Source organism: Polyodon spathula, chromosome 24 (assembly GCF_017654505.1).
Source record: "Polyodon spathula isolate WHYD16114869_AA chromosome 24, ASM1765450v1, whole genome shotgun sequence".
Lineage (NCBI taxonomy): Eukaryota > Metazoa > Chordata > Actinopteri > Acipenseriformes > Polyodontidae > Polyodon > Polyodon spathula.
This window is the reverse complement of record NC_054557.1, coordinates 13,341,138-13,355,825: the sequence shown is the minus strand read 5'-3', so window position 1 is coordinate 13,355,825 and position 14,688 is coordinate 13,341,138. Positions and strand designations below refer to the sequence as shown.

At 39.3% G+C, this 14,688-nt stretch overlaps 2 protein-coding genes across 3 annotated transcripts in view; one reads left to right on the top strand and one right to left on the bottom strand.

Annotated features, from left to right (window-relative positions):
- Nucleotides 1–965: 965 nt before the first annotated feature.
- LOC121299372 (WASP homolog-associated protein with actin, membranes and microtubules-like) lies at nt 966–9,388 on the top strand. The gene is made up of 10 exons (XM_041227094.1): nt 966–1,657; nt 2,806–2,979; nt 3,364–3,514; nt 4,125–4,294; nt 4,603–4,768; nt 5,070–5,257; nt 5,910–5,996; nt 6,093–6,188; nt 6,566–6,917; nt 7,235–9,388. Exons 1-10 carry the CDS (start codon nt 1,079–1,081, stop codon nt 7,534–7,536), a joined length of 2,265 nt encoding a protein of 754 aa, XP_041083028.1. The 5' UTR covers nt 966–1,078; the 3' UTR covers nt 7,537–9,388.
- Nucleotides 9,389–13,505: 4,117 nt separating this feature from the next.
- LOC121299373 (homer protein homolog 2-like) overlaps nt 13,506–14,688 on the bottom strand; it is a 34,168-nt gene continuing 32,985 nt past the window's right edge. For both annotated transcript variants that reach the window (XM_041227095.1, XM_041227096.1), the window contains exon 9: nt 13,506–14,641. In XM_041227095.1, the coding sequence (XP_041083029.1) occupies nt 14,453–14,641 (189 nt within the window). In that variant the 3' untranslated portion in view covers nt 13,506–14,452. The remainder of the gene's footprint in view (nt 14,642–14,688) is intronic.

Here is a 14,688-nt window from a genome sequence, read left to right as displayed (position 1 = left end):
GCTTCTCTACACCCTTCTCAGCTGTCACTGACCATAACGTCACACTTCGAGTGTCTTGCAAACGGCTGGTGGAAAAAATATTGGTTTACAAAATAATATTAGAAATGCATGTTGCGGAAATCACAGAGAGATAGGGGCACAGAGTATTGTGTCTAGCACCGATCCTGCCAGCTTCCAGCTATTTATTAAGCAAGATACTTTTATTAAATAAATAGCTGGGGATCTAAATGCTGTTTATATGTTTATATAATCTATTACTGTTCCATTTGAATACTAGTACTAACGATAATGATAATGATGACATAATAATAATAATAATAATAATAATAATAATAATAATAATAATAATAATCTTATTGTTTGTACCAGAATTACATGTTCTTTTGCTTTACCTGACTGTATAATAACAGTGAATTTTTAAATAGTGTCATGGTGTATTTTTTACAACATATTTTCTGCCAGTGAACTGATTCTTTTTTTAAAGCTTGTCATATGCAGTGTAATTTGTCTGGTATCTTGCAGTTATGCAGACAGGTGTTGTAGTTACAAACCAGTGGGTACAATAAGGAATACGGCATTTGTTTTTCTTAATTAATAGTAGGATTGTGTTGTCCCGCTTTTAACAATGTGCCTGCACTACAACCCTACAGAAAAAGAAAAAAAAAACATTCTACAGGATTTGTGTCCATTTTTCTTCCGCAAATTAGTTACAAGGGAAATATATTAATATTCCATAGAAATCTGGCTAAAGAAATCATATTGCTACATATTTATTACTGCTGTACACTGCAGACTGCATCCTAATTGATTCAACGACGTGCTAGCAGGTATTTGGTACAGCTCCACTGTTATTGCTATTCCAGTTTTGATTTGTTTAAAACAAAACAGAAATTGTGTATGAAAAAAATATTTCTGGTCACACGGTTTGTAAGTCACGGGGGGGGGTCAAAGGACGGGTATCGCCTCTGACGTCATAGTAATGGAGGCCCGTGTAAACAGACGGAGTACTGCTGTTCTCTGAGGAAAAAAACAAAACAAAAAATTGAAAAAAAAAAAAACTTTCTCTGTCTTTCTGAAAATGACGACAATGGACTGCGAACGAATGGACAGTCTGGACGGCTGGGTAGCCATCAGACCCAACGTCTTTGAAGAAAACGAGAAGTTCAAGTTAGGCTTTATCGTGGAGTGGAATGTAATCGAAAGCAAGTTTGCTGTCACTTGTCATAATCGGACGCTGCAGAGGCAGCAGAAAAAGAGCGAGCTCTCAGGACTGGACACGCAAACCAGCTGGGCCGGACTGTTTTCGGTTTGTGATTTAAAAAACGTTCACAGGCAGTTGACCAGTGTCAACGACGTGCTGCAGCAATGTTTCCCCAGCCTGAGCGAGTTTGAAGGAGGAAATATTTGGGATGTTTTATTCCTGACCAAGGCAGCTGGTAACAGCGCAGAAAACCCAGTCAGGGACTTGGACTCACCCTGCAGGCAATTGGAGAAATACTTCAACGCAGCTATTGATGTCTGTGGTCGGAAAATCGTGCTGGACTGTCTGTTTGCGCAGGATGACAGGGACGTGGAGGAATACTTCGAGAACCTCCACGAGTTTAAACAGAAGAGTTTGGAGGCGCAGGTGGCGAGAACTAAAGAAGATCTGAGACAGGTAAGTAAGCCCACGAGAGAGACTCCGTAGTTCTCTAATATCATTTGCATATCATTAGTTACACATAATGTCATCACGGAGGCTTGCGACGTTGCAACTTTTTTTGCAGTAAACACATTTGCTTTTGCTGTACAGGTCTATTATATTAAAACATACCTTATAAACATTCCTCAAATACAAAACTAACACGGACGTATATTTGTACACACACACACAAAGCACAGGGCTTTTTTTCTGGATGTACACAAAAGGTTTAAATGAATAAACACATTATTTATTTCAGGACGTTTCAGACAAAAGCCATTCTTCATCTGTGTAGAAAGAAAAGTAAACCCAGCGCAGTAAACCTGTTATTTTTTAAAATAACACACAGTAAACTGGTTATATAGAATAGAAGATGTGTTTTTGAGTAAGACTAGTGTTGTTACTCACAGAACAACAAATGGATGCAACAGGGTTTGAAGGAAAATATGACGTCACCTTCCTGTCTGGATAGAACCCCATAGAACACAGAGAACCATGATGCAATAAAACATTAATATGTTAAACGCAAAAAAGGATGGTCTTGCTTGTAAAAAAATAAATGCTGTTAATGATCAAAAAGCCCAGCGGACAAAACAAGCACAACAGTTTCAAGACACTGTGTGGGATCTACTCTGGATTTAAATAATAATAATAATAATTAGAAAGGAGTAGGAATGATATTTCAGTGTGGAGTATGCTGTGTAGATTGATAGGGTTAGGTATTCAGGTAACAGTTACTATCTGTAGTAACTTTTAGTTTCGTTTAGTTAGGAAAAACCTCCGTGTGATTCATGTCAGTAAGCCCACTAGAAACAGAACAATATCTATACTGTATATTTGTATTATCTGCTAACCATGTGTACAGGAAATGAATAAAATTTAAAAAATTACTTTTAGATGTTTAAGGGGGGAAAAAGTGTGTAACAAGAAGTTACAATTTCAGCTGTGTTTTCTTCACACTGGAATAGATGTTGCTTCAGAACACCTTAGTGTTTTTTGTTTGTTTGTTTGTTTTTTTCCTGCTGTTCCAGGGTCAGAGTTCTTCGTTCAAGTTTGTTCAATTAAAAAAAAAAAAAAAAAAAAAAAAGTAAATGTTTGAAGTATTAAACCTTCTTCCCTTGCAGATAATCCGTTGCCATAAAACTGCTGACAAGATGGTTGCTCTGTTAAAGATTTATGAAGAAGAAGATGAGGCTTACCAGGAATTAGTTACCGTGGCAACACAGTTTTACCAGTACCTGCTGCAACCCTTCAGAGACATGAGGGAACTAGCAATGCTGTATAAAATGGAGATCCTGGTAAAAACTACTGTTAATACTGAGTGAACACTGCAACATTGAATTAATGTAGTGCAATCCAGGAAACAAACAATGGTTGCTTTATTACCAGATGTAGTGTATTCAAGGACTGTTTGTTAAGCTCGAATACTGTGTTTACTATGAGGCTGGATAATAACCTGAAATACTTGCACAGAGGATTTTAAACGCACATAAAGTGTTCAAGTATCCATCATGGTTTTTTGCCACTGTTTTTTTATTGTCAGTACTGGAATATCTATATCTCCTTTTGATTTTAACCAGTGACCTATGGAAACAAGTCATTACTGCGGATAGTTGTTCTGTATAGAAATTGTAACAATATGTTTTGAAATTAAAACTAATGGGTGATCCACGCTCTTTCAGAAATCCTTGGAATTTGATGATCTGGGTCCAAAAAGAATAGAAGCTCTGCAGAAGGAAGCTGACGAGTGGAGGAAACAAGCCGAGGATGCTGTCTGCTCTATTCAGGACATCACTGTGAACTACTTTGTAGAAACCTCAAAGGCACTGGCAGGTATAAAATGTGACCTGATGTCACAAGGCAGCATCACTTTTCAGCTGTGTAATTCAGTTTCGTGTTTGCTACGGAAACAGTAGCAAAGCTTGCAAGCAGTACTGATCAAAGCATTAGGTCGGTGCGCAAAATTCTTCCTAAAAAAGTCTTTCTTTTTTAGAATCCAGTCATCATTTCAGATTTTATTCAGTTATTTTCAGAGCTGGCTAATCCAAACGGATAATGTTTCTCCCCAATCGATTCACCTTATTTATTTAAATCAGTGTCACGCTTCACAAATGTTCTTTAAGACTGTCAAGATGCATACATTAAAACAAATATGTATGGACAGCATTACTCTGAAAGTTTTTTTGTATGGATGCCAGTCTTAAAATACATCTCAGGCAAATGCATAGTCCCAAGTGTGGACTGGTTTGCAATCTGCGTTATCAGCTTTTCTAAGTTAGAAAAGATGACAATAAGTATGCAGCTACAATAAGGGTGTGTTTATTTTTCTTTTTTAGCCTAGGTGAAGGTACAGCACCCCATATAGTTTTTGTAATGGTTGATCATTCATTGAACATACGGTTCATATCATCTCTTGTGTAAAGTGCCTTCTTACTGTCTGTAGGGATGCACAAGCAGATGGTGGAGGATAAGAAGAGGTTTGGCCAGGCGTCCTGGGCCTCTGCTGCCCCCAGACTGGAGAAGGTGAAATTCATGTTGGCCAAGGAGACGCTGCAGCACATGAGAGCCAAGGACATGTGCCTGAACCGCAAGAAAGCAGACATCAGGAATAGTGTAAGAACACAACCGCTAAACGCACTGCCAGAGTGAGCATGAGTTTGAATTACATGCGTCAGTCCTTCTAGCGGTGAAACTGGCTAAAAACATGAAAATAATGCATTCGACTAGGGCTGTACTGGGTGCACAGATGTCTTAAAAATATCACTTGACAGATTTAATGTTGGGCATAGTATTCTTTAACCTGCCTGATTGACAGAAGTTGCATGAAGTCTCCAGAAAATAAGTCTTTTCATTTTTAAAAAGGTGTTATGAAGTTAGCCTTGCCTGCAGTATTTCTCCAACATGTGCTTTTGCTGCCCCAGATGGAGAGTCTTGCTGATCAAAAGGACAGCGTGGAGGCCGTCGATAAATTGGAAATGCAGTATTACGAGGCACAGCTGGAGTTATACGACGTGAAGTTTGAGATTTTGAAGAATGAAGAGATGCTGTTACTGGCTCAGTTAGACACTGTACGGAGACAGATTAAAGGTAATAAAGCCATTATACTGAAACAAAATGGGTCTAAAAAAGGATTACTTGAAAAGGCTGCAGTAAACTTGGTTTGGTAGTCAGAATAATTCCTTTTACATTTATTTCCAGGCAGCTGGTATGCGTGGTCTCACAATGTAATCTTTTTTTTGGAAAATGCTAAGTGCAAACTGTAATTGCAGTTTCTGGGCATGCAATGAGTAGTTTGCTATTATGTGCCTGGTTTAATATTTTGTGTAGTGAGGAACTGTTTAAACAGTGTTTAATTTATTCAATTGATGAGATCTCGCTGGTGTTGCAGAGATGAAAGAGGAGGTTGTGTATTACGACACATGTGAGAATCTGGATGAGTTGCTCACAGCTGAGCAGACTGGGGGACTGAGAGACACAACCTCGTCGGAAATGAAGACTCTGCATCGACGCCTTCAGCAGCTGGAGGCCCAGAGAGGAGGCATCTGCTCAAGGAGGGCCTATCTGAGGAACAAGAAGGTACTGCAAACACTCGGCTAGGAAATCTGCATGAAATAATAAACTGAGCTTCAGTAGAGTAGAGAAGTGCTTAGAGCAGGTGCTTCTCCCAACAACAACAACAAAAAAAAAAAAAAAAAAGAAGCAGGGCAACTATGTGACTGCTAACACATGAGCGTGTTACCTTCACACGGGGGCATGTTTAGTTTAGTTTGATTTATTCCAGTCTTTAATTAACTCTGTATTGTACCATTAAGTACCAGGTTAATTTTTCTTTTTGAAAAAATCAGAACACAAGCTGTATTTTATGTAATTGATACATTGCATTTAGACTTAACGTTTGCGGATAACAAAATTAGAGTTATCGGAACAGTATCGCTGAAGAGAAAATTAAAATAACACGTAGGTGCCAGTTAAAATTCTCCTAAACATTACAAAATAGACTGTCATCCAGTGAGGCCAATATTACTTAGTGGGTTAATGTTTTTTATGAATGAAAAAAATATATATGATTAGAATTATAATTTAATTATATTGTTTGGCTTTCTCCTTTAAAGAAAATAATTGAGCAATGGGATTTATTTCTAGTTTTTTTGTGTTGGAAATCTGAAAGGAAGCATAATAGGAACGCGTGCTGGTCGCTGGAGTCACAGTGAAACTTTCTTTGTTAAAGGATCAGTGTGTGGAGGCCCATCAGCTCAAGCACAGACAGGCAAAAGACAGCACAGTGCGCTTCCAGCAGCACCACAGCATTCAGATGGTGAGTAGCTGCTGAGCACGGGTAGGGACTGGCATTGCCCGCTAATGCTGCCACTGCTGAGCTGCTTCGAGTGACTTGGTTTATTCTGTGTTCTAGAAAAGAGAGCAGAATAGGGACGAGGACAGGAAGAAGAAGGAGTGGGTGGACCAGGAACGGCAGAAGACATTGCACAGACTGAAGGCCTTTAGAGAGGTGACTGCATCTTTTAATGTGTGCAGCGTTTAAGATCAAAAATAAACTGTATAGCAATTAGAAATAAGTAAATACTCAAATAGTTCTGTACAGGGCATGTCGGTGATAGATTTAAAATTACTTTTATATATTTCATTTTATTTATGTGCATTGTAGCTTCCCTGCAAATCTTATTTGATAGCTGAAATTGATTTAAAAACTCTTACTACTCTTCGTACATGTGCAGCCAGCTTCCCAAGTCATTCTTGTTATTCGTGGAATGAAAATTCTTAGATACCCTTCAAAACAGTACTACTCAAATTGCAACTGTTCACAGTCTAGTCCATGCACATGGCATATTCTAATTCTTGTTCCTTATTCCCTTTGCCCTGTTTCAGAAATGCCCAGCAAGTCTCGTGTTAAAGGCACCCTGTTCCCAAGCAGCGGCCATAAAAACCACAAAGAAACCCAAGAAAAACAAGGGTGGCCAGAATAAGCAGAACGACATCCCCGTTCAGATCTTCCTCCCGCCCGGCTCTCCTCCCCAGCCAGGAGAGAGTGAGAGGGTGCCGAGCCAAGCCTCTCCTCCTCTCTCTCCCCCTCCTCCTCCTCCCCCCCTCCCTCCGCCGCCCCCACTCCCTCCTGCTCTCTCCACACCCTCACACCTACAGCCCGACGGGCCTCGACCCCTCATCTGTGAAAGACCGCAAGCGCCCGACTCTACGAAAAATTCTCTGAAACAAAACATAGGTAAAATATCAATATGCATGATACAGACATCTGGAATGTGGCAGAAGATATTTAAGTTACACATGTCTTATTCCCAGGTGTGTCTGTAATTGTGCTGTACTCACATTTTATTTTCTGTGACTGAAGAAAGTGCTTCTTAACTGGTAGTGAATTAGGCGGCTGGCATCTATTTCTCATGCCTGCATTCTGAGATTGAAATTATCACTTAGACTTTATCACCATTTAGAAAATGTTGTGCTACTGTAAAATCAACTCTTAAGTGAGTGTTAATCACAGCTTTAAAATCAATTTTCTTAAATCTGCCCCCCCCCCCCAAGGTTCAATGGACGAGGTTTTGGCCTCTTTGAAGCGAGGCCAGATCTTACTGAAGAAAGTAGAGCAGCCTGACCAAGCAGCCACCAACAGACCTGCAGACATCCGAGACAGCATCTTATCAGCCATCAGACACGGAGTCGCTCTGAAGAAGATAAAACGTGTGCCTAACAGGGACACAAACAAGCAGTCAGGGAACGAGCTGGAGCGCAGTATCAAAGCAGCCATGCAAAGGATGAAAAACGTTTCCTCCGATTCGGACGACGAGGACAGAGGGGACTGCCAGTCAGGAGAGTGGGACAGCTAGGCACCCAGCTGCCCAGGAATGACAGACTGACTGACAGACTGACAGACAGGAATCATGAAGAGTTGCTATTGTGAGAACAACGAGTTGGTGAATTTATTTTTTCTTCTTTTTCTTCTTTTTTTTTTTTTTTTTAAATTCAACAAACATTTCTCTGGCTTGAAACATCTATTTGACCTTTTTGTTTTGAAGTGTCATTTAATATGTCTTTGTAAAACTGATACCAGAACACTGGAAATGCGATTTTCTGGGTTGTTAGACAAAAATGTACAAACACACGTACATTCAAAGGTAAAAAAGGCTTTTCCTCATGCCTTTGTCAGTTTGCACCTGGCTGGGCTTTATTATTATAAAATGCTTGATGCAAGTATAACATTCTAGAAGGAAGTCAAATATTTATTTATGTAGCTAATACATAAAGTGAACAGTGCGTTTGTGCGCAGTTGAAATCATTGCCAAATAAATTACAGAAATGTAGCCATCAAATATGTGGAAAACCATATGAACAAGGGTATGTTTTGTATTTATATCAAGTAGTTTATTTAATGCTCCAAGAATTAAGCATTATAAAAAGCTAGAACTCACACATAAAACAAGTGTATGAGTGACACTTGCAATTGAAGAAGATCAAGAGCCACTCATCTTGCACTGATAGCACTGTGCACTTTTTTGCATTTTCATCCCTTTATAAAAAGTGCCTTGAATGCCTTCTGTGCTGCTGAATTAATGAATCCGTAGAAATTATGCATTTGAATAGTTCAGTTTTAAAGGAGGAAAACAAAGACCTACCAAGTCTTTGCTGTCCCTTCTTTGGGGTTTGCTGCTTTGCATGGCCTCAGAACCCCCTCGGATAGAGATGTCATGCTTGTGTTGACAGGCTCATATGCAGTGGAAGATGATTCAGAGCACGGCCACTACATTCTTTTTTGTTTTTCAGATATTCTTTGTTTTTAAGCGAGTTCTTGTTCACAACTTAACAGGCTAGCACATAAAACCTTCGAACACCAGTAATGAAATTGTTTAAATAGAAGTCCCATTGATTTAGGCAGGCCGTACCACTGTTGCAAATGTCCAGCTTTCCGTAAGCAGCCTTGTTTATTAGCTTTGCCATCCGGTGGGTGCAGAAACTACAGCAGTTATTTATTTCTAATTATAAAACTATCCCTTAAGCATGCCTGCAATTGAAACCATTCAGCGCAGGTATTTATTTGTAGCATCTAACGGAACACCAAAGCCATGAACCTAATGTAAACAAACAGGATTATTCTTTGATTTATCTACAGGCCCCCCATATTACATTGTATGGTAATGCTTGCAAATGGCTGGTTTAGAACCTGTGTTATGTAAATGAATGGAACTTGAATTTCTTCATCTGTTTATTGTCTAAGCACTGTATTTAAGCTGAGTGGTAACATATTACAGGCATATCTTTTTTAGTGTAACAAGGTATAATAACACAATGGTCATACTGTCAATAAATAAGAAGCTGTTATTTAACATGACAGATATCCTGGCATTGCTTTGCAGGTCACATGCATTTATTTTATATAATGTATTCTCTATACTATATATTATTATTGTTAAGTTGGGTAGCAAATGAGTTATTGCCCATATGTAAGTACATATGTTGTTTTAAATATTATTTTTAATAACTCCAATAAACAAACCTTAGCAAAACACTCTTGCACCCTTTGAAGTAAATCGACTACCAGTTTATTTACAGATCCTATTCCAGCTAGTCCAGAGTACTGATCATAATTTATACCATACTAAAAATGACATGTCTTTATATTATGTTTACTGTATTATATTTCATCACACATCTGTAATAAATTCGGGTCAAACCCAATAGACATCCCGGAATTATGATGTTTGATTTCATAATGGTAGGTCAGCTTGGATTACAGAGTCTACTGTACTCGTCTTTTCTGATTATTTAATTGCTCACTGGTATTGTACCGATTTGTATCACATGTTTATTCTATTGCAGGGGTGGCCAATCCTGGTCCTGGAGATCCACAATCCTGCAGGTTTTCTGGGTCTTTTTAAATCATCAATGGCCAAAGACCTAGGAAACATGTTAGTGTTGACCAGTTAAGAAAACAATTGGGTGGAACAAAAACCAGAAGACTCTGCAGATCTACAGGACCAGGATCGGCCACCCCTGTGCTATTGCATTGAAAAAAGGTAGATTCTTCTCAAAACAATGTCTAGCTGTGACCACAGGAGGGAGCCTGGAGGTTGCTGAAGCACTAATGAACAATAGTGCATTCACTTCAAAAGGCCAGGTTTAAAATTATATAAACGTTTCGATAAGGGCACATAGTATTCTGTTTACAGTGTTGTGCAAGCAGAATATTGACTTTACTAGACCTTAATGCAGCCAAAACATAATTATTTGTTTATTTAGCAGATGCCTTTATCCAAGGCGACTTACAGAGATTAGGGTGTGTGAACTATGCATCAGCTGCAGAGTCACTTACAACATCTCACTGGAAAGACAGAGCACAAGCAGGTTAAGTGACTTGCTCAGGGTCGCACAGTGAGTCAGTGGCTGAGCTGGGATTTGAACCAGGGACCTCCTTATTACAAACCCTTTTTTTTTTTTTTTTTTTTTTTTTTTTTTTTTTAACCACTGGACCACACTGCCTCCTCTAACATGATATACATTTTATTAATGCTTTGGTGTGGTCTCAGCTTTCTGGTGTACAAGTGTCCATATCAATGCATTGGAACAGCCGTAAAGGGACAGGGACTGATCTACCCTCTCTGTGAGTTGATGAAAAGTGTGCTGCAGTAGTCAGTGGGTGTAGAATTTCAGCACTAAATGCATTACAAATGTAAAAGCGCCACTATGATTTTAACATGTCCTTATTTCTGAGATAACACGCCCACATATAACACAGTTAGTTAACATGCTACAAAATAACGAGCCCTCTAAAAATTAATGTTGAGGCAGGTTGCGGTTATAAATTATTGCGGTTGATAGTTCTTCTTCTTTTAAAGCAGTCAGTGATACAGTAATTATTAGTTTACCACGGTTTTATAACACGTTGCATACATAACGTCCCTTTTGGCCTGGTGGCACATTTTATTTCATTGTCATTACTCATTTTGTGCAGTTTGTGCCTTTGGGCAATATGAGGGACACCTCTAGAAAAAGGACCCGAAGCACAGATCAAACCATTAAAGCAAATAGAAATCCCAGCAACCAGGGTTGCCATGGAGACAGAACTGCTCTGTGGTGGTAGCCTACAGTAACATCTCTGCAACACATTCTTAATTATATTTTACCAACTCACCCACTCAACACAATGACAGACTGTGCAGGTTTGACAGAGCTCTGTACTACCGGACTAACATGGAAAACATTTTTTTTTTCGTTCTCCTTGTGTGCGTCAATTGCCATTTGTAGTAGAAATACCTGTGCTCTTCCTGTGTTTGCCAGAATTGTTTTCCATTAAACCTTTTGTTGGGTAAAATGATTTGAAATGATTGCTGTGGTATGCAGGTTGCTGTGTTGGAGATGGTGCAGCTCACTCCTCCCCCTAGAGGGTCTCAACTGAGGTTGAGTCATTAACAGGTCAAGGTTGCATGACAGCTCTTAGCTGAATTTCATACACATGCAGTTCTGACAGCAATGCATGGGTGTGGATAAGGTGCTGTACACCCATTCATCAATAGAGGGGTCAGGTACTGGAGATAAGAACAGGGACCACACACACCACCCCTAGCCTATCCAGTTACCAGATCCCCACTCTCTACTGCTGCTGACCCCACAGGGTAAAACTAAGCAGCATCTCCAGGCAAGGTAACCACAATTATTTGCGCGCACGCCCACACACACATGGCATGCAATAAAATGTGGCAGTTTGACTTGGGGGCAGGAGTCGCAGGGCATGCACACAAACATCTTTACATTATCCTGTAAGCCTGTAATATTGCTTCTGTGCAGTGGAAGTGAAATCAATAGTCAGACTAAGTGGAGATCAAGTTTCCAAGGCAACATGCTTTTCTATTACAGGCATTTAAATAGGAAAAATAGAAGGGAAAAAAAAGAAGCACTACATTTCTTTGCAGTGAGCAGCAGCAAGAAAGACAGAACACAAGAATCAGTCTCTCTTCCTAATTTCTGATTCAGCTGAAAAATAGCCTGATTGAAGGGGATGCCAGTCCCATTCTTCTAAGCTCTGGGAGTATTCCTGTAATCAGGATTAGATTCTGAACACACCCAGCATGATTTAATGATATAAAATCATTCTGGGATCATTAGATCTAACTGGTGAACGAGGTTCTATTACTGGCAAGGCTCAGTTGCAAGCTGGCAAGGTTCATGACGGCTGTTTTCAGAGCATATTGTTGGATTGATGCTGCACATTTGAATTGAACAATTTTAATCATCGCTGTTCAGAGCGAAGCTTGATTTCACTAATTAAAACAAGAGCAGGTCTGCAGCGGTGAAACTTCTCAAGTAGAAAAGAAAAAGAAACAAGACGCCAACTTTTAATGAAACTATATTTTAACAATAACCAAGTCTATATGATACAGTAAAATCAGATATAAATCACAAAGTTATAGAAGGGTTCCTTTTCTCAAGGGAGGAAGGAAAAGGTTTTCAGTGTACTCCAGTTTTAGTGTGAGAGAAGACCCAGATAAACGGTCAACACTTAAACTGATTTCAGCGCTTGGAGGAGATGCGGCTATATTCATATTTGGGAGAGCAGGATGATGAAGTGGTCCATCTGTAGTAAACACTAGCTTCATCGTGTCAGAAATAGATTTGAAACAGGATACAAAATATACATTTAAAAGTAGTGTTTCCCACAAATGTAACATCTACAATGAGTTCTCTTTCCAGTTTACCCAAATTTATTATTCTCATCATTACTAAGACACGGGCTAATCATGTAGGATATACTATCCCACTGTAGATATAGTAGATCGTTTTAATCTTCATCATTTTCAGGTTGCAGTAGGATTTTACATGTGGGAGAAAACATTCTGTGCTGCCTTTCGCTGTGAACTGAACAAAGATAAATCCTTCAAAACATGTTATAGTTGCAAACTAAGCAATAGTTAACAGTAAGCAACCCAGCTACCCAGGGCCAACCATGTTTGATATTTAAAGAATGATCCTCAATGATAAGGCTATACAGTAGTTCTTGGGTCAGTTTTAACCAGCTCTATTCAACTGCAGGCACCGGTATCAAAAGCGGTTTCAATTAGCAACCAACCTTCATTAGCAGGACTGATCAAGGTCCCTGGATTCTGTTTTTCCATTGTTTGAAACTCTAAAGTCCAGCATTAAGACAAAAAAAAAAAAAACTAAGAGGGAAGAAGCACATTCTTTACAGCTTAAAACTATTAAAATAAATAATTACAGTAAAATTCTTCATCATCAGCTGAATGCAAAGCCCTTCCTGTGCATCGTGCGCACTCCTTCATCCAGTCCCGGGACCTCTTCTTGGGTCACTTTGCTTTTAACACAGATCCCCATGTTAATTAAAACAGGCCCAGCCATTCCTGTCTTATGCACATACAATCCTGCAAAATGTGCTTTCAAAGCACCTGTGATCATTAACCACGGCATCCTGACAACTTCTACCCCCTTTCATTTCAAAGAAACTGCCACTCTGAATGTCTGTCAAACTCGTTCTAAGTCTCCGATTTAAAACAGTAGGCATAATAAAAGCTTCCAGAGAGTTCATGGAGGCTCACACTGCAAGCAAAATGTGTATGTCCCTGTACCTATTGTTTTTATTTATCAATGGCTTCTCTGTTGTAAGGGGTTATTTAGCCTAACCTACTGTTGCACAAAAGAGCCAGCTTCCCAGTGTTTAACATACCTTTTTGTCAAGGAAAAGTGTATTTGGGAAAAAAAAAACACGAGATATGCTTCTGATGCCATGGTAACTACAATCATTGATGTCTATTTAAATCTATGAATGTGCTTGTGATGTCATTTACTACATAGTTAATGATGTACTATTCTTTTCTATTTAAACCTTCAGGCATCATGGCAGTCTATTTATCCATTTATTTTCCTAATATATAGCTCAAAATTGCTAATGACCTTCTATTAAAAAACCCAGGAACCAGAATATAAAATTGTCGATATATAATATAGTATCTCAACTCTGTACATACATATAATGGGATGTTTCCTCTGACACATTATAATCCGTTAAGCATTTGGGGGCTTTAGGCATAAAATTTGAGCTGTACTGTGTGCTGCCTTCAAACAAAATAAAAAATATTCTGCATCTATCAGGCAACGAGAAAAATATCAAAAGATCTCTTCGCTTAGTATTAGAAAACGCTGTCGTTCTCCTGGAAGAGAGGGTATTTTTCCAGTACTGAGGCACTTTGCAACACTGTGCAGTTAATGTGCATATCATAGTAGAAACTGTCTTAGAGCTCACCTGAGATCATAAACATATAAACTGCTGCCAATGACTTAGAATTGACCTCGTTTTCTCCTAACAATATCCAACACCGTGATATTCACTCAGAGCAGTCCACCAGAAAGAGGTTCCTGTGGGGGCCGGTTATAATGGATTTCATTGTGTCAAAGATTATGATCAGTAATCTTGGTTCCCATCGTTGCTCCAGCCCTTACGAAGAAAAAAAGATCTCATTTTTCCCCCCCCATGCAACTTAACTGCATATACCTTGAAGCATCCCAGATTCCTAAGACAGAATCTGCCACCACCAGTCCATCACACCCCAAACACGCAGCACGTTAGTTTCAAACACAAAGAACTCAGGACTTCTACAAAAGAAGATGCACACAAGTGAAACATTCTAGTCATACGTTTTGTTTTGTCTTGTGAAACATACGTGGGAAGCAGTGTCACCAAAAACCGCAGGCCCTGAATGGTTCGTTTTGCTTCTGAAATCCTGATTGGCTCGTGGCTTGTCAGTTATCTACTCCCAGTTTGGACAGCCCTTGTCTGAACTCGTGCAGTTCATCAATCTTTCCATCTAGAACATCCATGAACCGCTTGAGCTCTGTCTTCAGCATGCTCTGTTTGAGCTCGCTCTCGCCAATGTCCGCTTGCAGCGTTTCCATTCTCTTCCCCATCTCTTCATTTTTCAATTCAGCAGTCTATAACAACAACGACGACAACAACACAAAGCAAATAATAAAAACAT